Source organism: Halichoeres trimaculatus, unplaced genomic scaffold, assembly GCF_033239565.1.
Source record: "Halichoeres trimaculatus isolate MK-OKI-2021-1 unplaced genomic scaffold, fHalTri1.1 fHalTri1_scaffold_19, whole genome shotgun sequence".
Lineage (NCBI taxonomy): Eukaryota > Metazoa > Chordata > Actinopteri > Labriformes > Labridae > Halichoeres > Halichoeres trimaculatus.
The window spans coordinates 26,852,182-26,876,520 of NW_027437197.1; the positions used below are offsets into that span (position 1 = coordinate 26,852,182).

At 39.7% G+C, this 24,339-nt stretch overlaps 1 protein-coding gene across 1 annotated transcript in view; it reads right to left on the reverse strand.

Moving 5' to 3' along the window:
* The window catches only part of thsd7ba (thrombospondin, type I, domain containing 7Ba), a 170,961-nt gene that overhangs the window by 96,052 nt on the left and 50,570 nt on the right, over positions 1 to 24,339 (reverse strand). The window contains exons 10-13 of the mRNA XM_074694424.1: positions 22,684 to 22,875; positions 21,303 to 21,534; positions 14,714 to 14,829; positions 8,263 to 8,395 (exon numbers count right to left, since the gene is read on the reverse strand). Coding sequence (XP_074550525.1) covers positions 8,263 to 8,395; positions 14,714 to 14,829; positions 21,303 to 21,534; positions 22,684 to 22,875 — 673 coding nt within the window. The remainder of the gene's footprint in view (positions 1 to 8,262; positions 8,396 to 14,713; positions 14,830 to 21,302; positions 21,535 to 22,683; positions 22,876 to 24,339) is intronic.

The window sequence follows — 24,339 nt, forward strand, 5'->3', positions numbered from 1 at the left end:
TTGTTGCTGATGAAAGTATATAAAGTTTGCCCAGTTTTATCCTTCTAGTTCTTGCGGCAGTAATGGAAGCCCAATCCAATGACCCTAATCTTCTGCCCTCTCAAGGTGCTTTTACATTTCAAGTTTAACGTACACTCAAAATTTAAACAACTGGCAGTTCGGTTGCCTGGGAGTTACTGTAAAGTTAACAGTATGATGCTGTTGCTGAAATTTACAGCTTGCTACTGTTTTTATAAATCCAGCAAAAAGCTGTTAGGAAAATACTGTTGAAAGAATTCACTGTTTATAACTGCTTATTAACACTTTTTCTTAAGAGGTACATTTGCATATTTTTACTGTGAATTGGAGCAAAATACTACAACTTGTTGTTAATTCATGCCCTTCTAGGAAAATTTACAATACATTCATTTTTCTAAACCTAAATGATTTGAAACTAGTGCTGTCAGGTGATTAAAAAAATTAATCTAATTAATTACAGGATTTGTAATTAATTAATCTAATTAATCGCATTTTAATCTCATATCTGCTTAAGGTCCCAAAATAAAGAATTTGAATTCCAGGACATTAAAATTACATTAAAAGACATTAAAAAAACATTTAAAAATAAGGTAGGAATATATTTACACATTTTTAGGTACCCTGATGCATAAGGAACAAATGAAAAAAGTGTTATGGTTCTATCTTTACAAAATCTACACAGTCCTGCACCTAAGATAAGCTGATTTGATTTTTAGGACGGTTTCTGCTTCTGTTCACATTTTTAATTGATGTGGACTCAATTTTCACAGCAATATGAACTTCTACACTTCTATGAGGTCAGGAAAACCAGGGCTAAAGGCTAAAAACTGTGAGGAACTATGTACAAAACACTTAATTCAAGTCTTGGATCAAAGAAGAGTGAAGTATTTTCAGTTTTACATGCTCTGAACACACAAACTGTTGCTCATTGGTGCAGAGCAGCCCCAAGCTGAAACATGACACCAGGAAGATGGAAGGAAATTTTCAAAGAATTCTTTAGATTTAAATACAGGATATATATCGATCATTCAGATCTTGTTTAATGTAGTAAAGAGTGTAGAATTATCTGTTTTTTACAGAATTGAGCCAGAGCAAACGGTTGATTTTCTGCAGATTTTCAAAAAGGACGTGTGAATAAACGAGATGTGGACGGCAGTCCCCTTAACAGCGCTCTCTCTTCCCTCAGATTCAAAGCATGTTGCTGACGTCAGGTGTGATACATTCAGGGACCGTCGGAAATTTGAAAATCTGACGAGAACACCACTTTTTCCATGTAGGACAAACGGTTTGTAAATGCTGGACATTTGGAAATAAGTGCGTCTTCGCCGCTTTGGGATCCAGATTAATCTGCGTTAATTTTTATAACGGGTTAATTTGCGGTGTAATTGATTAATCTAATTAACGCGATAACATGACAGCCCTATTTGAAACATTACTTATTTCATATAGTTACAAACACTGTGTTTTAATGTGGCGAATATACAGTGCTTTAAACTGAAACTGACAATGTCAACACACAAAGTGTCTTCTCAAACCATGTCTTTTTGTTGAAGATGAACATACATACAGTAATGTTTTAAGCATCACAAAAATGCTAAAAACATTACTGTGGCCCCTAAAGGTAGCTTTTTCCTCACCTCAAACTTTGGTGCCCAGCCATGTCTCCTCATCAATAGCCTGTGTATATGTGAGGGTGTGTGTATGTTTGTGTGTGCGGTATATTTGTGGGGGTGGGAGGTTTGGGGTTTTTATGGTATTCCAGTGTTACCCAATCCTGGTCCTGGGGACCCCCTGCGCTGCATGTTTTTTAAGTTCCCGACTCCAACACACCTGATTCAAATGATCAGCTCGTCATCAAGCTCTGCTTAAGCCTGATAACGAGCCATTCATGTGACTCAGGTATGTTGGAGTGGGGTAACATCTAAAACATGCAGGGCAGGGGGTCCTCCAGAGGCCTATATCACAAAGCAGGATTAGTGTCTTAGCAAGATAACTTCAGGGTTAACTCTTGATTACCGATAGCACGAAGCCGGTTCCTTTTTTATCAGAGTAGACCACCATGGTGACCTACTCTGAACGGCTATCCTGCTCTGAAGCAGGATAAGTTGGAGGTTGAATCTGATCCTATAAAAAGCCCCTCCCACTGGCCAATCAGCTTCTCAGAAACAATGGCCTGCCCTTTTCTCCCGAACCCGGTGGACAGAGGCGCACAAGTTGTAAGAAAAGCTTTACGAAGAGAGCAGCAGAACATATCACCACTTTTTTGGGAACATTTTAGGGGGAGCGTTGCCATGCATTTTGCCTGCGGTTGGCTGCTGCTACCGTGTCCCCCCTTACCGAGTTATTGCTTCTCTCCTCCTTGTATTGCTGCATTATCAGCCGCTGCTCTTCAGCGATGAAGTATGGAGCTTTCTTAGTCGCTCATGATTGTGATTGGTCAGCTGCCTCTGAGCCCTCCTCTTTTACGTGCACATTCACGGCTCTTTTGGAGACAATCCTGGGCTGAGTTACCGTGTTGATAACTCACGTCGTGCTATCAATTATCCTGATTGCCATTGTTACGGTGACTCAATCCTGGATAGATGTGAGTTACCGCGGATAAGTTGACCGCGCTTCGTGCTATAGGCCTCAGGACCAGGATTGGGAAACACTGTGATATTCCTTTCTTTCTTTCTTTCTTTCTTTCTTTCTTTCTTTCTTTCTTTCTTTTCTTGCTTCTTTTTTCTGTTTGGCTTTGTTTTGTTTTTTGTTTTGTTTTATCCTCTGTGAGGCACTTTGTGTTGCTAAATTGCAGCAAAAGTGCCATATAAATCAAAAGAAGGTTAAAGTTAAAGAAGCTTGGAGGAGCTCATCAGAGACTAATAGACAGCAGCTGATGCTGCAGCTCCTCACAAGCGCTGCCTCCACGTGGCAGCGCCTCTCAAGACTCTTGGTGACTCTGATAAGCCAGTTCTTCAGGGTTTTTTTTAATCATTATTGTATAGATTTTAATTTGGTATGGTAGGGGTTTAATAGACCCCAGGGTAATTGTATTTAAAATAATAATAATTTGTGGGTTTGTCATTTTTAGGTTGGAGGAAATGTGAATAAAAAAAATAAAAAAAAACATTGTTCACTGGCAAAAAGGTATGTTACTTGCATTATAAGTTGCATGAAATGTAATTTACAAAAAAAACTGAATGATTGCTGTTTATGTTAGAGTTTATCTTAGTGGTTTATTTAGCTGTTTTGGGGTAGGGTTTGTTTTTGAGCATTTTATTATTTTTTCACTGTTTAGCGTTCATTGTTCTTATCTAGTTTAGTGTTTTCTAACCTTGTCTTCTTCTGTTTCTAGTGCTATTGCTGGGGTGGTCTCAATCTCTTGGTGTGATTAGTATACGGGGAGTTCACTCACTGTACACTGGTTTTGTGGATGTGCTTTTCCTTAGTTGTGTGGTGTATTATTTTAAGTGTATGTTACTTTCTTTTCCCTGTGTTTCAAACTGTCTGCACACGGCAGTATTCTCCCAGACTTATCCTCGGTGGATGGTTATCATCCTATCTGTAGTATAAATGTTCGTAATAAAACTAAGATAACTGAGAATAAATGACACAAACCAACCCACCTAACTAACCAACCTAAACCCACCCTGAAGTTTCTGGGGCATTGACCTCGCTATTTACAGATGCAAGATTATTGAACCTTACTCAAGTCCAGAGGGTCAAGGAGGAGAGTGAGGATTTAAGGATTCAAGGTTTTTTATTTGCCATTTGTAGATGGACAGACAGTCCAGGCACATTGGAAATCTTGTGCAGGGTGCTCTCAGAATCAAAGACAAAAGATACAAAGGATCTAAAGATACATAGAAAAGATTTAAATAGGGAATATATCAAGTTTTAAAATAGAGGATATAAACACTTTAAATAAATAACATGAAACAGTTTCAATACAGAATATACAAAAAAAAACACTAGCGTACCGAGAAAAAAAAAAAAAAAAAAAAAAAAAAAAAACACTTTAAACAGGGTAGAAAGAAAATATCGAGTATTACACTTATATTGTCTCAGGCTGTATGTGCAGTGTTTGTGTCTGAGCAGAGAGTGAGCTGGGTGGAGTGGGTCTGGTGATTTTCTCTTATCTCTTCCTGCAGTGCTGCACATACACAGGGTTAATGGAGGGAAGATCTATCTCAATGACCGTCTCTGTAGTCTTTAGGACTCTTTGCAGAGCCTTTGTCTTTGTCTGTGTGGTATTCCCATATCAGACAGTGATGCCTGTGGTGTGGATGCTCTCTATCAGTCCCCTGTGGGCCTGGGTAAGAGGGCGATGGCTCAGTCCAGCCTTCCTGAGCAGCCTGATCAGGTAGAGCCTTTGTTTGGCTCTTTTCACTGTGGCTGTGGTGTTGTGAGTCCAGTTGAGGTCAGATGTAACCTGCAGTCCCAGGAAACTGTAACTGTCTCCCCTTTCCACCTGAATCCCTTTGATGGTGAAAGACTGGGGGGGGGGGGGGGGGCTTCTTCCTGAAGTCCAGATTTATTTCTTTAGTTTTGTCTGTGTTGAGGATGAGATTTTTCTCCTAGTAGATAAGAGTCTTGTCTGTTGTGGTCCTGTACCCAGACTCATCCCCCTCTTTATAGAGTCCCAGGATGGTGGTGTCATTGGCGTATTTGATGATGAAGGCGTTATCCTGGGTGAGACACAGTCATTGGTGTACAAGGTGAAGCTTTTGGGGCTAAAGCAGCAGCCCTGTGAAGATCCTGTGCTGACCGTGAGCTCTGCCGACACCTGTCCTCCCATTATCACCACCTATGGTCTTTCTGTCAGGGAGTCCAGAATCCAGTTGCAGGTGGAAGTTGGGACACCAAGATCTGCCAGTTCCTTAATAAGCTTCCCCAGTCAGATGGTGTTAAGGGCAGAACTGTAGTCCAGGAAGAGCATCCTAATGTGTGTGAGAACCAGTCTTCCCAGGCACTTCAAGGCAAGTGATGTGAGTGCCACTGGCCTGAAGTCGTTTAGGGTGGATGTGTCTAGTCTCTTGGGGACTGGTATGATGGTGGAGGATTTGAAGATGCGGGGGATAACAGACTGGGCTAATGACAGGTTAAAGACTTCAGCATATACTCCAGCTAGTTGTTCTCCACAGGCCTTCAAAACTTTGGGTAGAACTCCGTCAGGTCCTACAGCCTTGTGGGGGTTCACCCTCTTCAGAGCCTCAGGCCCTGTGTGTGAGTCACCTGAAAAGCACTGTCAGTGGGGTCACAGGGAGTTTTTGAGGGTGTGTCTGTGTTCAGTTCATCAAATCCGGCATAGGTGTTGAGGGGGTTTGGAAGGGCTGGCATCTCGGGGGTTTGTGGTGGTTGTAGTTCTCCTGTAGTTGGGAAGCTGGTCTCTGTGTCATTGGACTTTGAGAAGTCACCTTTTTGTCACCGCAGCCCTCCACATGAGGAGGGCTGTGGTGATAGAGATGATAGAGTCCAGCTGCAGGGGTCTGTAGAGGGTCGCGGGGATGATGTTCAATGGGGTAAGTGTCCTTAGCGTCGATTATAACAGCAGCAGTGACAGATGGATCAGCGGCAATGATGCCCGTTGTCGGGTCAAAACTTTGGCAGAGCTTGTCTTTTTTCTCTCGTATGCTGATGACACACAGGTATGAATTTTACTTCCATATGATGTTCTATTGTATGGACTGTATAGAAGATATCAACTCCAAGATGTTCAGAATCCTTTTAAAACTCAGCACAGACAAGACTGAATAATTCATTTTTGGTCCAAAAACTCAGAGACAGCACATCCATATACTCCTTATATCAAAGTCTTTAAAATACAGTAAGCAGACCAGGTTCATTACAAATTTCTCTGCTGTCTCTACTTTCAAAGCCAAACTCAAAATGAATCTATTCTCTCAAGCATACTATAATTACTCTTTGTATATTTGAAGGTTCATGTAAGAGTTTTGTTGTACTTATTGTTTTTAACTTCACACTTAGTGAGGGTGTGAAGTTGGGTTAACAGGAAAACAAAAAAATATTTTGAAATGCTGCAAGAAGTGGTCATTGCAATTCTCTGCTAAACCCATAGATTGCATAAAATTTGGATGTAGTCTCTGGGACATCGCCCATTGCCAATCCCCGACACAGCCACACTGGATAAGATGCAGGATTTGAGCTTCCTTTTTTTAACAGCAATAGGCTGCCCATCAGTCGCATGAGCTGAGCTGTGTCTCTGATTGGACAATCAAACAATACTAATATCTTCTAAACCGCCAGGTTAGAAAAATATTACACCCCTTAAAAGGTGTGCTGATAGCGAAATCAGTGTTTCAGACCCAAGCACTATTTTTAACCAGGCTGTAAATAGGTTTTTAAATGCTGTAAAACTCAGCTTTTTTGGCCAGGTGTGTACATGACCAGTCTTTCTGCAGCCAGCCTCAAGCAGATCCTTAATGGAAAGCAACTTAAAGCACTTACACATGGGCTTCATTTTTCTAAACCGGATGCTGCCCCTTGGCTAAACCCCCCAAACCTGTGCTATGTTCCTTGAGCAACCTACCACACTGGTAAGCAAATTTCTTTTTACATATGTTAAGTAAAAAAAAAAATGCTGGATGTTTGTGCAGTGGATAATGCTACTACCTCCCAGTGAGAGGGTACCTGGTTTAGTTCCCTAAATCCTAAAGACAGCTGGGTTCAGTGTCTTTCCCAAGGATACTTTGACATGTAATGTGGTTTTTCGTCCTGGTTGTGGAACACTGGACCAGCGCTATACCCTTGCAAGGGTGCTAGAGGGGGTATGGGAGTTCGCCCAACCAGTCCACATGTGCTTTGTGGACTTGGAGAAGGCTTTCAACCGTGTCCCCCGAAGCATCTTATGGGGTGTGCTCCGTGAATATTGAGTTGATGGCCTGTTGTTATGGGCTGTCCAGTCTCTTTATTTCCAGAGTAAGAGCTTAATCCGTATTGCCAACAGTAAGTCAAACTCGTTCCCAGTCAGGGTTGGACTCTGCCAGGGCTGCTCTTTGTCACCGATTCTGTTCATCACTTTTATGGACAGGATTTCCAGGCGCAGTCAAGTTGCGGAGGGAGTCAAGTTTGGAAGTCTCAGGATCCCATCTCTGCTTTTTGTTTTTGCGGATAATGTGGTCCTGTTGGCCTCATCAAACACTCAGAAAAGGGTGGACTGCCCACTCCAGGTTGGGAGAGAGTCTTTACCCCAAGTGGAGGAGTTTAAGTTTTTCGGGGTCTTTTTCACAAGTGATGGTAAAATGGAGCAAGAGATTGACAGATGGATCGGGGCGGCATCGGCAGCTATACAAGTGTCTGAAATGAGTTTCCTCCACAGGATGCCTGGGCTCAGCCTTAGAGATAGGGTTTGCAGCTTGGACATCCAGGAGAGGCTCAGAGTAGAGCCTGCTCCTCTGCATCGAGAGGAGCCAGATGAAGTGGTTCGGGCATCTGATAAAGATGCCTCCTGGACACTTCCCTCAGGAGGTGTTTTGGGTATGTCCAACTGGGAGGAGACCCCGGGGTAGAACCAGGACACGTTGAAGAAATTATATATATCTCAACTGGACTGGAAACGCCTTGGTTTCCCCCCCGGAGGAGCTATTTGAAGTGGCCAGGGACAGGGGTCATTGGTCTTCACTGATGGCACTGCTGCCCCCACGACCCATACCCCGATAAGCGGTGGAAAATGAAGCAAAACAAAATTTTGACATGTGACATTGGGAGGATGAAGGATCAAAGCCTTCCACAGAGTGACAACAAACTGAGCCACGGATGACCATTTGTGTCAGGATCACAAAGGAGTGCTTTTCTCATTCTGCTTATTTTGTTATCCCACAAAAATGAGAGCATAATTGTATTAAATGCTTGAAAAATCTTTTGAACTAAAGACAGGTATATCTCTAGAGATACAATAGCTGAGGGACATTTTTTTTTGCTACAAACATTTTCCTTACTTAAGCAGACAATAACATAAGCAAGCAACAGCTCACAGGGAAGTCTTTGATGATATTCTGCGGTAATTCAAAATAACTGCTCCTGATTGTTCAATAACCTTAAAATTGAAGAAATGGCTTCTTTGCTTCAGACCCTGCACTCCAGTGTTGGAGAATGAACTTTCAAAATGGAAGCTGCATGTGAACACTTGTAAGGGTCATAAAAACTCAGAAATTCAGGAAAGAATTTGGTGCACACTTTCTTCATGCTGTGCTTTTACCCAGATAAAAGAAAACCTGTTTGGTTAAACATAAGAGAGGCTTTTACCTATATATTGGACATGAAGGTTGCGTGGCACACCCTCTCTCCTCATACAGCGTGTCCGGACATTCTTGACCTCCATTCGCTGACCTCTGAATGATGATCCTGTATCGAGATTGTGTTGGGGTAGTTGTGTTTCCTGTTGGACAAACAAAATCTTTGTCATTAGGTCAAGTTAGGAGGCAAATTAGATTCAAAGTTGTGTCAAGATTCATTTTTTAAAAGAGCATTCAAGAGATAAAATCATCAAATGACCTGATCAACCTCAGTTCTTTTGATAACATATGCCTGTTTTTGACTTCCAAGAAACTAACAATATTCATATTGAAACCAGTGCCAGGAATGAAAATGGCACAGGAAACAATAATTTACAATACTTATACTTGACAATACAATACATTTTCAAGGAAGTATCATTTTGCATTTGTTTGTCATTTTTGTACTTTGTTGGGGGTTTGTTTTTAATTTATTTATTTATTTATTATAATATTATTTTAATATTTATTTATTATTATTCATTTGTGGTAACATATAGGTGAAAATGCTGGCAGTAAGCAGGACTCGTTTCCAGTCAGGGTTGGACTCCGCCAGGGCTGCCCTTTGTCACCGATTCTGTTCATAACTTTTATGGACAGAATTTCTAGGCGCAGTCAGGGTGTCAAGGGGGTCCGGTTTGGTGACCTCAGGATTGGATCATTTCTTTTTGCAGATGATGTGGTCCTGTTGGCTTCATCAAGCCGTGACCTTCAACCCTTTCTGGATGGGTTCACAGCTGAGTGTGAAGCAGCTGGGATGAAAATCAGCACCTCCAAATTTGAGTCCAAGGTCCTCACCGGAAAAGGGTGGAGTGCCCTCTCCAGGTCTGGGAGGAGCTCATGCCCCAGGTGGAGGAGTTTAAGTATCTCTGGGTTTTGTTCACGAGTGAGGGAAGGATGGAGCGAGAGATCGGCAAGCGGATCAGTGCAGCGTCTGCAGTAATGCGGACTCTGCACAGGTCTGTTGTGGTGAAGAGGGAGCTGAGCCAGAAGGCGAAGCTCTCTGTTTACCGGTTGATCTTCGTTCCCACCCTCACCTATGGTCATGAGCTTTGGGTAGTGACCAAAAGAACAAGCTCGCGGGTACAAGCGGCCGAAATGAGCTTCCTCCGCAGGGTGGCTGGGCTCTCCCTTAGAGATAGGGTGAGAAGCTCAGCTATACCGAAGGGACTCAGAGAAGAGCCACTGCTCCTCTGTGTTGAGAGAAGCCAGATAAGGTGGCCAGGTACTGATGAGGATGCCTCTCGGACGCCTCCCTGGTGAGGTGTTTAGGGCATGTTCCACCGGGAGGAGACCCCGAGGCAGACCCTGGACACGCTGGGGAGACTACGTCTGGGGATACCCCGGGAAAAGCTGAATGAAGTAGCGAGGGAGAAGGAATTCTGGGCTTCCCTGCTTAGGCTGCTGCCCCCACGACCTGACCCCGGATAAGCGGCAGAAGATGGATGGATGGATGGATGGATGGATGGATTGATGGATGGACAGATGGATGGATAGGTGAAAATGATTTGATTTGTGATAGATTATCTCCCTCTGTTGATTTTTTAACCTTTATTTAACAAGGTAAATAACCGGTTAAGATCAGGAAACTCTTTTACAAAGGTGACCTGGCTAGCAAGGAAGCAGCACACATAAAAATGCAGTACATGGCAAAGAGAAAATTTACAAACAAGAAGTTATATAGAACAATTGTTTACAATGTGAAAATTTATTTAGAGATAGAGTGCAGAATCTTTCTCACAGATTTCAAATCGGTAAAACAGACACTGTCTTACTGTCTCGCCTATTTGATTTCTTAGGATCAGGCCAAAGGCTTCCAGTGAAATTGTTCTGTTTTTGTCAAGTCATTTTGAAGGAAGTGCCATGTGGTGGGAGCAACAAAAGTAAACACTCCAAGCTCAGTGCAAACACAAGTTTTAGAGGGAGACCTCACAGGAACATAAGGCATAGAGGCTTTTGGTTCTCTGAAGATATGAACATGGGGAAGAAGGTATCAAACCAAAAAGGGCTTTTTAAATCAGCTTCAACCGGTGTTTACGCCTGTACATCTTCAAAGATGGCCACTTTGGGTTCATGTACAAGTCACACGATGAGTGAAGCGTCTACAACCTGCAACAGCATCTAATGACTGTAAAAATTTGGCCAAGGTGCAGCTTCACCATAATCGAACAAGGGAACGAAAGCAGGTTAAAAAAACGTTTCCATGCTCTGAAGGTAAAGGCCATAGGTGAGGGTCAGAACGTAGGCTGGCCAGTAAATGTGGAATGTCTAAACTACAACAACCAGGTAAAGAGTTCACATTACTGCGGATGCTGCCCTGATCTGTCTTTCTCCATTTTCCCCTCACTTGTGAACAAGACCCTGTGGTACTTGAACTTCAGCTAAATGTTGCTGGATGCTAAATGCTAACAGAATAAACCCTCATGATTCAAACCCCAAATCTTAATCATTTCCAGTGTTTTTCCTGCACAAATGTGAATGTGTTAACATGCTATTTATTCTGTTCTCAGTGTGACAGCAGCTAGCTCCACAGCTATCAGCCGACTGTCTACACACATACAGATCAAATAAAAACTATAAGGTTCACATATATCAGACTCTGATTTCCTGAGTGAGAGCGACACAGCTGCTTCTTCTGCAGAGTGGCAGACTGACCGTAGGAGAAGAGAGCACTAAACATCTTTGCAGGTAAATATGATTTATTTTATTGCCATTATGAAAAACAAAGGGAAAAAATGCCTTGAAAGAGCTTGGTATGGATAATGATGGGCAGGAGGAGTACGTAGATAAGATAATTCCTCTGTCAGACAGAGCTACTGCAAGAGGTGACAATTTCTGTAGTTTCTCAGTTAGTTGTGCCCACAGTTGATAACAGAACATTTTTGAAAAAAAGGGACAATTTTGAGGAAATCTGCTTAAAATGATGTTTTTCAGCTCATCTTTTGAATATGTATAAAAGTCACATTCCCCTAAATTTTCAGAAAGAATTTTGCATGAAAAAACTGACAGTAGTTCAAAAGAATGTGTTTTTGCATGATTACAAGCAAAGCATTTACCTGAGAATGGATTTATTTTAAATAAGGTGGTAGCAGTGAATGTGGGAGGGCCTGAAAATAATTTCATCTCTAATGCGGGTGAAGCAAAAAAAGTGTGAGAATCACTGGTTTGACTTATCCTCACTCAAAGCTAGTAAAGTGGGAACCTTAAGGGGGTTTACAGAATTTTGTTTGTTACTTGATAAAGCTTCAACTTTTAATCGAAGCTGTAAGTTTGTGTAGTACAGTACAAAATCCCTGGTCCCCATTCGCTGGCATCGAAATTTGCTAACAATAACCAATCACTATTACATTTACTTTTTTGTTTATTAGGATATTATGCAGTTTCAAAAAAGTTATAAAGACAGAATATATAGAAAAAATATAAACTAAAAAAATGATTATTTACAATCATCCATCCCTGTTACTGTAGTTGCATCATAAATGAAGATTAATGCCACGTATGGATGTGAAGGCAGAACTGCCCAGATTAAGTATATGGGCTTTGTGTTAAAACACATCACATTGCGCTTGCTGATGAAGTAGTAAGACGCACGTGAGTCCGCTCTCCCAGACTTTAAACAGTTTTCTCACTCTAAAACTGGACAATGCAACATTTGACAGTTCACTTATAGATGAGTGGGAGAAGAACTTTAAAGGCCTCAAAGGAGAAGAAAAAATGCCAAAGTATGAAGAAAAAGGCTCTTTGGGGGTGAGAGCTAACAACACCAAAGCAAGTCAAGCTAGCAATGTTAGCCCATCTTAATCTACAAACAGAAACACCCCAGCACAAGCTTAGATCCCAAAGTCATAGTTATGGCGATAAAATATCTTAAAGATGATTCTTAATTATTCTTTACAACAATCAAAATGACAGAAATCTTTTGAGACAAAATAACTTCACACATTAATTAAAGAAGCAGGGGTGTTTGATGTCTGGAGGAGCCTTAGTGTACAAGAGGAAGAATTTACTCACTACTCAACAACTCATCACATACACTCCAGAATAGACTCTTAGTCAACAACATGGATTGACACTGAGTAAGGGACTGCTAAATAGGGACCGCAGACATATAAGATCATAATGCAATCTATCTAATAATCAATATATTAATATCAGACCTAGATATACTCTCTGGAGACTGAATGTTGGGATTCTAGACAGGAAAATTGTGGGGAAAGACGTTAAAAAAGAAATAAGTGACTACAAAAAAACAACAAAAATGGTGTGGACCCTACTGTACAATGGGGTACTGTAGTAAGCACAAAAAGTATGAAAAAAAAAAAGCTGACTGTCAAATATGACACTCGTGCCCCCTCTAAAATGTTTGTAGTTGAGGCTTTCAGGGTGTCTGTTGTGTCAATTGAGGGGTCTAAGACCCCCCTAGATCCCTTGTATTCTGCACAATGATGGTGACAAATATTTAAAGTTGTGCTTTTCTTGGACCGGGTGCTCCAAGGCCACAGTGTGTGGATTTTTGACTGTGACTTTGTCATCTACCGGTAAGTGTAGTTGGCCGATTTGCAAAAACAACAACACCAATGCAAAAGCCACAACACAATAGAAGTACAGCCACAATAATAGTTAGGAGGTCAGTTATCCTAACACACAAAAAAAAGTTGTGAAATTAAGTTTATGATTGTTTTTTTTTTTTACCTTTATCTATGATAAATACAGCTCTAATGCTAACATTGTTGATTCATAAAGCTTACTATTATAAGATGACAATTTTTCCGGTAAATAAATATAAGAACTTTGAAGGATATTACAAGGTGAGACCCCTACCAAGCTACAGTATATTTATCATAAACAAACTTAAAAAAGAAAATCATTTACTTACTTTTGCATCTCGGGATAACTGACCTCTTTTAACTTCCCTTGTGGCTTAACTTTCATTGTGTTGTGGCATTTGCATTTGTGCTGGGGTTTTGCATTTTTGTTTTTGTTCTTTGCATTCATGTTGTGACTTTTGCAAATCATCTGACACCCACCGGCCACTGTAAAAAAAAAAAAAAAAAAAAAAAAGCTCTGTACATAACTTATCCGTGATTGAACTCAGTTTAAACTGATGCATTTTAAATAAAATTGTATTCTTTGCAGCTACTTCTTACCTATTTTAACTAAAATGTGAAAGAATGTACAAGAACTGACTGTCCAAAAAATACTGAAATGTTTTGTGGTTGTGGTGTGACTTCATGTTCTGGAAAGGAAGGCTCACTGTCATACACTTTGAAAACCCCTGGCTTGGTGGATATACAGCTTCAAATAGCTTATGATGTGAGACAAGGTGCTTTTTTAATTTCATAGATAGTACTGTGACCTATCAAGAGTTATGTAGGGTGGTGTTTATAAAACACACTATCAGTATTGTGTGCAGTTTTTCAGAAATAATGTGATTCTTATTGTTGTCCTATGATCCCTGGTTAATGCAGCAACATTTATACTTTTGACATCCAGTGCAAGGATTTGTTTCAGGTCCTGCTTGCTACAAACTAAAATTTCCTAAAATGTTAAGGCATAAAACAACTTGCCTATATGAGGTTGTCCTTTAGACCTTAATTTTCAACATTGCTAACAGGCCTGCACTAGGCCGTTCCTCACTAGGAATGAGCTGTTAATGCTTTAGCAAAGCCTGTGACAGTTTGCACACTCAATAACAGTGCTCTGCTTGCTTTTGTGATGTTTCACCAGTGATCTAAGATTTGCTCTGACAGTATGCCTATCTTTAAAATTAAACTGCATCGAGATTGGTGAACAGTTGAAATAATTTTTGTTCATCTGGATGGTTCACCCATGATACTGACAAGGAATTACAAAGATGAATTTTACTTTGAATACTTTGTGTAGCCAGAATATTTTATAGACTTTGTTAAAACAAACAAAATGAAAAATATGTTGTATAAAGAGTCTCAACCGTCACATTTCTTAATAACAGACCTGCTTTCTTTCACTTGAGTGTGTTGAAGCAGAATTGTTTACATATATTCATATAACATTAACAGAAGATAAATTTTAAAAAGTACCTTTTTAATTAGTGTGGATAGTACTTAAAGAGTGAAATAGGTGTGTTTTGGGTTAAATGTTACAAAATCTCTTGGCATGCTTTCATTTTGACACATTAATGAAATGTTTATGGCACAAGCACCCAACATGTACTGTTGTTTAGCAGAAGTACAGAAGATTGTATCTTGAATGCAAAGTATTTTAGCAGTACAAATATATATGTATAAAAAACACCTTTTCAATTCAAAGTACATTGATTATGCATTAAAATGCACTTCTTTTTGATATGAGACAGTTTTCTTTAACATCAGGGTGCCAGAGGATTATGTTGCTGTTAGACTCATATGACTTAACTTGTTTTATAGAAATTCAAGGAGAGCTACCTGGCATACAGGTTGATGGGCAGGCTGTCCATTCACTGAAGGGTGTTACAATGCAGTCTTTCTTGCAGGGAAGCAAACAGGGCCGGATGGTTTCTGGACGAGCAGTATCTGAACACCTAAACATACAGACAAACAATGGTCCTAAATTGTTCTCATCCTCAAGCCAGTGCAAGAGAAATATGGATAATCGTGCTAGTTAACGGCCAGTGCAGTGACACAACTGTCCTGTCTTGTCCTGAAATCACCCCACACTTCTATGTATGTACTGTAATTCAAAACAAATGCTGGACCAATGCAGTTATCTACAGTTTTCTCCCCCACGTTTTACACCACAAACAGAGAATCAAAGAGAAGTGCATAAATTGTCTGTTTCATGATTAACACCAATCATCTATAAATGCTAAAGCAATAATTTATAAAAAAAAAAGCGCATGTATGAGAGACAGCAGACTCATGCTAATAAGTCTGTTAATAGTGATAATAATAATAATAGTAATAATAATAACAATAATGACGGCAATGATAATAATAACATTAATAATAATAACAATACATTTCAACCATTGGCACCTTTCAAAACTCAAAGTCAACTTACAAGACTGAGTAAAAAACTTACAGTGCAAAAATAACTCAGTAGGTTAACAAACTTACAATTTTTAAAATCAATACATACAAAGGATTAGTGGATGGGATCAGAGTGAACATGCAAATTTAAAAAAGATGTTTTTGGGGATTTGAATAGCAGGAGAAAAGTTAGTGGTACAGATGTCCCATCTGGGGCTTCCAGAGGTGGGGGTTGGAGCAGCTAAAGGCTACAACCCTATGGTGGTCAGGCAAGCAAGAGGTGCAGTTAACCCCTTGATGCCTGTTGTTACAAATTTGCAACATACCCTTTCAGGTCTTGATGCAGCTGAAATGACCTTTGTATCTTATTATTACCTATTGATTCATATTCTGCACATACCAGAAATCGTACTGGATCCACTATGTCACAATACATTGGTTGGGGGAAGAACTTCTTGGGCTTTAATTTCGTAGACCAGGCACAAGCGCAGGGGCTCCTGCCTTTGCCGCATGGACAGGGCGTGACCGGCCCACTTTGCAAGTTTCCTGCAGTGCCAAGAGAGGCCCAGTCAAGGCGCAGGGGAGCACAGAGAGGCGCAGGGGAGCGCTTCCATGCCTCCCTCTGCGCAGAGAGGGAGGAGAAAAGCCGTGAGTGGGTTTAACACAGCCGAGCGCTGTTTTCACCAATCAAATGAGCGCCTCTCCTCGCCTTTAAATGCGCTGCGGCTGAGGCGCAGCGTCTGATTGGTCTGACTGATCCCCAGTACCCGATAGCGGAGACAGTCAGAGCCGCTGTCCCTGTAGCAGGAGAATGGACAGCGGGGCACATCGGAGGACACAAAGCGCTTCACCGAATGGGCCAGCTCCCGGGACAGATTTAATCTGTTCCTTTGTCATTAATAGGAGAACAAAATGAAGAGACAGTTACACAGCTGGCTTATCCATTCAGAATACTTTTGATCCACCTGCACTCCTGGTTTGTCATCACCAAATAGCAGAACCTTTGGTGACATACTGTATACTCTCCCAGTGTCTCCACCTCATCCTCCTTACAATAATGTACTCCATCTTTTTAGATCACGTTAAAAATAAAGACTAAAACAGAGAAATATGGGAAATCACGGGTAAATCCTGAGTGACACATTTATTTTGTCTCTTTTTTCTTCATCTTTTCTCTCCCTCTTTTCTTTGAATTAAATGAAATGAGAGAACCAGATATATACTCAGTATCAGATGTAAAGGCTGTTTATTGTTTAATTGTAAGATGTGCATCAAACTTCCAGCTGCCGTCAGGTTAACTTTCCATTATGACAAACGGCTTTAATCTGACATCAGATGTGATGGGACAGTTAATATAGATACAAATGTATATGCTGGTTATATTAAATAGTGATTGCTGTGATTGTTTACTGCATCAAAATGTGCCTGACACTCTGGAAACCTGCCTCTGAGGCTTTGATGACATGTGCGCACATGTGCGCCTGTCACCAAATTACAGCTGTGGAGGGTGCGCTCCGCTTTGCACCAGGTTGGAGCTTGCGAGCTTTCAGCACACTTTCTGCACTGTTTTTGGCATGAAATTGTCACTGCGCCAATATGAATCTACCGACACCTCCCCGTGGCGCACAGTCAACTCCCCCTGGCGCGCCGTCACACCCATCTCTGCAGACGGTCTACCAAATTGTCAAATTGGCAGCACACGGTGGTGCGCATCACGAAATTAACACTGCGCAGTGTGCGCCAGGCCCCCTGCGATTCGCCATGAAATTAGAGCCCCTTATGTCTATATATATATATATATATATATATATATATATATATATATATATATATATATATATATATATGAAGTGTACACCTCAGTAGCTGTCAAACTTATAGGTAAAGGTTGCAGAGCTCATGACTTTAGATCAAAAAAATAAATGGTAGTATTTTTTTGATTTGTTTTGTTTCCCTAAATGTAGTCATAGAAGTGCATGTTACTCAGGTTATGTGGAGTATAATTAAGTTCAAAGAACATAACTACTCTGTGCCTTCTCTATCTGTTGAATCAATTTTTCCCATCTTGTGTTCTGTTTCATCCGCCATCCCTAATGAAAAGAAAAAGACTGAATATAAAAATAATCCGCTGGTGGTGAGTTATTCTAGTGTAGCAGAAAAAACAATCCTAAAATGAAGAGTTAGATTTAATGACTGCTGAATTTGAATTTCTGTACAACTCCAAGAAAAAAATAAAAACCCAGCCAGGATCTGACTCCAGCAGAAGAGCTGGCATTTGATCTGAATAAAAGGAGGCCAGTGATGGAGGGATCCAGGAGGTACTGTGACGGACTCAGTCCTTGCAACTGAAAGCTGTAGCTTCTTAAAAGGTACATATTTTGGTTCCAGTGCAGATTAAAAATATTTGACAACATTATGCTGTCTGTATTTGAATTTGCTCACAGTATCTGGGACACAGTTGTGCTTTTGGAGCCACCAGAAGACGATCCACTTTGTAATGTTTATTTATTGAAATTAAAGGCTTGGTGTGCTGCAGAGCTGCAACTGTGGAATGTACCCCTTCCAGATGAGAAGATGCTATCATTGAACTCCAGAGGGCTTGAGTTATCATGTCAAATTTATAAAGATATATTGCTTATTTATTCTGAAATTATGAGAAAGTCAGTGATGTGGTGCTGAAATCAAAGGGAAGAAGCTAGGGAAACAGAGAGTAGAGATCCAGAAATTGAGTCAGTTAAAATAAATGATCTTCTGTCAATTACATTGTCGTTCAAATATTGAAGCAGTGACATATTTCTTTTCTTTTTAAAAAAAAATCTGATTCTTTATGTTTTGGGGTTTAAAACATCTGTACTGTATTGTGGGCTACTTGTTTGTGTAAGGTTTTGTGTTTTGTACCTTTTGAACCTTTCAATGTAGATGCTGTATTGATAAGGAAAGGATTTCAAGTAAACCGTCGGGTTTCTCACTTTAGTCAACTGACAAATTAAATGACTACTGTTAGAATACTTGGATGCAGGATGATTAAATGAACACTAACATGTCAAGGACATCATCACTAGAATTGTAAGAGCTTTTAAACCACATTTTGCTATAATATTCAAATGTAAATAGATAATAGTTGTGTGACTTCTTTAGTCTTAAGTCTGTTGACTGTGAACTAACAATACAAAATGGGTCTGGGTTGCTGAAGTTGTGTAAAATAAAAGAGGTCTAAGCTGACTCCCTCTATAAGCAAGGACCCCACACGCCACCACCTGCAAACACACCAAGGTCTGACTACAGACACAGCATGGTTCCACATTCAAGCGTCAGCCGAAAGGCAGCATGCATAGTAATGAGATGAAAATTATGCCAAAGCATAATGAGGCAACATAAAAGTCACACAATTTATATTCCTCTTTCTCTTTGCAAGACAATGCAACAGTAAAATCTTTTTCAAGGACTTTATTTCTTCACTATGGTTGAAATAATAGCAATGGAACTAATGGGTTCACTTGTTTTTATTGGTTGTTTAAATATTTGCAAGTTTATAAAAAAATTATAAATATATATATATATATATATATATATATATATATATATATATATATATATATATATATATATATATATATATATATATATATATATATATAAAATAAACTTGCAATATTTAAACAAATGAAAATCAAATATCTTGCAACAATTTCCAAAAATTTGAATTTGAAAAATTTGCCAATTTTAATAATAAAGTATTGCATTATGTTGAAAAAGAAATTTGATAAATTTAAAAAAACTGAGGAATACTTGAAGTTGATAACAAATATTGACATCGCTCCACTCATCATACTTGCTGTGTGCTGTCTTGCCACATATCAAGCACCTATTACACCAGCACATTGGCAGTTCAATAAAATTATCCACACAGAAATAAAATCTGTAATTTCTTCCAGATTTGTCTTTTTGGTACATTTAGTTATTTTACCAAGGATGTAAAACTTGAGGTTAGCCACAGGTGCATGGAAAATTGGTGGGCTGTTGATGTAGTAATGCAGTGGTCAGCAACCTTTTTGAGCCTAAGATCTCTAAACCCAACCGGCGTGAATGCAAGATCTACCCTATTGAAGGCCTGAGGAAAAATGGAAAACACATTATGTATTTCCAGTTTTAAAAAACCTAGATGTATGAATTATACTCAAGTCCCTCATATTGAATTGTTAGAAGCTGTTTTTTTACCTGCTGTTATAACTCCTTACTTTTACGTTATGAAAAAAATTGAACTTTAAGACGTGTTGTAGTCTGGCTCATAGCCACAAACAGCCAGTCAGAGACGCTCAGTAGGGTGGCTGACAATGAGATGGCTCCTGTTCTTTGATTTGTCTGCATGTGACTGTGTGTCTATCAAATTAATATGGGGATCAATTGAGTAATAAGCAATGTTGCACATACAGGATTTTTGTCATTTAATATGTTCTTGCTATTGCTGCTTTAAATGTCCCTTTTGTAGTAATTCAAAGGTGTATGTTATTAATTTTGTCTTAAAAGTGCTGCTTTACAATAATTGACTGGCTGGCATACATTATGTATAATACATTTTTTGTACTAAAACCACAAACTGGGATTTAATATCTACAAAATTTATTGTACAATTCATAGTTCTTAAAGTAGGGTGTGAAGTTAAATAAGATAAATGGTGACAATTTATAAGTGTGCCCCCCCACCCGCCCTCATCGAGACACCCCAGTCTGATAGTCTGCACGTGGCCCTGCACAGAGACACACAGTAACAACAGTCACAACAGTTTGATCACCAAAATCTGGATGAAAACTCATCTGTTGATTTTTAAAGAATGAGAGGAAAGATAGACAAACTAAAACTTCTGTCCCAAAGAGAGCAGAAAGATGACTCCTGTATGAGCGTGAGAGGGATTAACAATCAGCAGATGCAAAACAGACACAAGTGTTGGAGCACGGCACTCATCATTACAGTATCCACAAACTGATTAAGATGAAGGTTAAAGTAAATTTAACCTACACAGAGTGACAGGGGCAGCTTGTGCTTCTAAATCTTAAAAATCTGGACATGGTGTACAATGAAAGTTTTCTCCACGACTCACAGGATATTTAAGTTACGATGTGAATCATTACAGCTTAGAAAACACAGAGGCACATGATAGCGCTTAAACTCTGGTAAATGATCAAAGGAAGCACAGATTTGATTTCCACAAGCAACTTTTCCAGCCATAGACCACATTTGTCTACAATGCGCAGGTTGGAAGTCCATTGTCCATCGATCGCGATCGACAGGTTGGCGACCTCTGTTGCAGAAGGTGAAGGAGAGTGGTGGCAGGCTTTATTGCAAGAAATTTGCAATAATACTTTTTAAAGCAACAAAGAGCCACTGCGAAGGGAGTAAAAGAGCTGCATGTGGCTCTAGAGCTGCAGGTTGCAGACCTCTGTTCTATAGAGTAGAAAGACACAGTTTTCAGAAGTGGAGGTGAGCATTTTTTATTGGACAGTGATGTCGAGAAAGTTTGTTAATAGCACAGGTTGGGCTACCACAGCGGTCAACTCCAGGGCAACCACATTTTGAGACACTCATAACTCAAAGTGAAATGTACACCTTGTAAAGACACTTTTCACCCTAGAGGCCATGCTAACAACTGTAAGGTTTCCCAGGTCACAGTGCTGTGAGTACCCTGTAGCCTGGTAGTGATGTGCACGCATGTCATGTGTGTGACACATGTGCGCCCATCTCGCTCCGTCTCTCCCATTATAAATGAAAAATAAAATACAATTATAATCCTGCAAAATAACCCCATTTTTTACTAAATATAACTGTAATCTGATGGGGGAGTTTTCTGTAGCAGAACACATTTACTTTTTTTTGTGTCCTAACTACATAACGCAGTAATATGTAGGTGTACATAGCTTCACAACATAGCTTTACATGATCTCTTTATGAATGTAAGTATTACAAAACTATGGTATATATACATAGACAGGAAATAGGTGTACAGGTTGTGTATGTTAGGAGATCTTACCTTTTATTTTGGACAGTTCCAATGTTCATCTTCATGCAATTTACTTCTCGCAACTGGACACCCATAGTACAAGGAGGGTTCCCATTCTTGAGGCTAGTTCTATTGGTATCCACTGAAGAATCCTCCATACAGGGGCCCCAGACTGAGGCCTCCCAGTAGAACACTGTACAAGGGTGATCATTACAGACTCTCCATTCCTCTAGGGCTAGATTTGCTGTACACTTCTTCCCTCCTGGCCATGAAAAGACACAAACAAGAATCACAGATTCACAGACAAATAGACTACTTTATTGAACTGTGCATATTGTATAATCTGAGTAGACAGGGTACATCAACAAAGGTTATTCCATCATTGAATCATAATGGTGCAGAGTTGGTGAGTTCAGCATAAAGCGTGGCATGTTATAAAACCAGGGCTTGAAGACCTCTGGCATAGTGCCGGAAATTTGGCGCAGACAAACCTGCCTGATTGTGAAATCCTGCAGGTCGGTCCGGCCGCCCTCCGTTGACCAACGATTTCATTCAATCAAGTTCCGACTCAACCAGTCAGGAAACAGAGGCGGGAGCTGCTCCTCTGCAGCTCCCGCCTCACTTTCCTGATTGGACCAATCAGGATTTCACGATCAAGCAGCAGCGGCGCTCCGCTACGTCATACTGTGGATTGATGCGTATCGGTTTATGGGTGTGACTGGCAGAATGATCGACCAATAAGGAACTGTTCACCTGATTTGTCAGATTAATATGCTTTGTGAAGAGAGTAAATAATGAAGGAGGTGGAAAGCAGAACTGGAGGAGCAGAGTAGGTAAAAGTAACGAGTTTATGTATGACACAGATTGACAAAGACAAACACTAAAGACATTTTCTCTGTCATTTTAGGTTATTTTAGTAAGTTTTGTAAACTCACTGAAGAATTTTAGTCATTGTTTTATGTAAAGCCTTGTTTTTTTAATTTTATTTTTTCAACGAAAATGTTTTTATTTACTATAATAACCCTGATATGTACACACATGCATGTCTGTTGTTTTTTGTATTTGTTTATATTTAAGAAGCATTTTTATTGTCCTCTTTTAAAATTACATTAAAGAAATAAACTGTTTTGTCAGCCAATGCTTGTTGCAGACAAACTTCATACCGTGTGAGTGAACAGAAAATTTGTTTTGAAATTTTTTTCAAATAATTCTTATCAATAATAATAATAATAATAATAATAATAATAATAATAATAATGGATTCATAAATACAACTCCCCCCCTCCAGTCAGGCACAGGATTTTTTTCCTGCTTCAAGCCCTGTAGAACTACACTCGTGAGTTTTTCTCTTGGCTAAAATTCATACATGTATGTGAATGAATGAAAAAATTATTGAACGATGTGATATTACCCTTTCCTGGAAGTGCCAACACAGTGCGAGTTCGAATCTGTCGACCGTCTGCCAACTTGGTGGAACAGGTTAGGGAGCAGGTTGACCAGAGAGACCAGGGGCCAACTACACAGTCCAAAGGACAGGCTGCTTCACAGGCCAGTTCTCTGGGGGGAGGGATCTCCTGACAGTTGGCAGTATGAACGTCTACCCCTTAGGAAAGCAATGAAGACAAGATCAGTCCCATTAAACTGCATGTTCATGACATAATTCAACATTGTTCAGATATTGAAATATCCTAAAAGACTTCAATGTGACCACAAAAATGGTTTAGAAATTCATGGAGTCACAAGGAAACGCTTGCATCAGTATGAAGTCAAGAATCAATGTTTTTCAGTGGTCATAGAACTTGGTTGCTTAAAAGTAGCATTTTCAGTTTCATAAGGGCCATACATTCCTTTGCAGAAATGTCCATATGCACACTGTTAACAATGTGCATTTGAAGGTTGTAACAACTCATGAAAAGGTTTCAGGTAGACTCCCTTAAGAAAATCCGTGGGAGATGAAGAGTTTTAGACATAGCTTGTGAGTGGTCAGCTGGGGAATTTTCAATAGCATAGTATTTAATTTTGTAATAAAACTGCTCTGCCAATATAAGCTTTTTTTATTTTATATCTTGAATACTTGTCTCAAGCAATACTGCAATACTGCTCTAAATTGTCAATGTCCCAGGAATCTAGGTCTTGGTCTTTTTCAGAATCTAAAGCATCATTAACACATTTTCTTGAACCCACTGACCATACAACTTCTGCATACTTTGATACCCTTCACCTCTCTTCTTTTTGCAGCTAAAGCTCCAGTTGCAGCAGAAATTCATACAACTTTCAACAGCAGTAGCTCCACAGGAGCCAATGGATCTAGTATTAGAACCAGTTTACCACCTGCCCAAATTCCATGGTTTGTCCCCTCAAAAGATACATCAAGGGAAGGATAAAATGTTCAACTTTTAAATAATAAAGTTTAAGGTACCTAAACTGCCTTTTTTATTTAAAATGATTTTGATTCATTGAAAGTAGGATGTGGAGGTGCAACTATATTTCAGAGTTCTACATGCATTGACAGTGTATAAAAAAAGGCTAGATTCACAACACTTAGACGTACGAGAAAGCCACGGAAATGCAACGTTGTGTACGAAAATTGAGAAAAAAAACATTTCTTTTGCACAATAATAAACAGCTTTAATGTAATTTATTTTTGTGACACCTGTTTAAGCTTGTATTCTTAGTGATCTGTTAGTCTCATCTAAAGCCTAACATATTTGGACCCTTTAGACGTACATTAGATCTGTTGTGTCAGACTAATAAAATTCTTCCCAAAACGAAGCCATTACAACCCATATGTTATCCATGCAGATGAGCAAATATTTCCTGGTGACAAGCTGTAATTCTGACTTTAAATCAGGTCAGTGTTATCTGTGCCCAGATGGATGCTCATGAATAATGCATGCTTCATCAATTCTGATGTTCTCATCCAACAGGATGAAGTAGCTGAGCACAGTGGATCACATTGAAGATAATGGTGCATGCTTCACAATTAAGGCAACAGCTAAACATATTCCAGACCCCAGTACTAATTGTTACACGTTGGCTTTAATGAATTTTTTAAAAAGCCCACTCT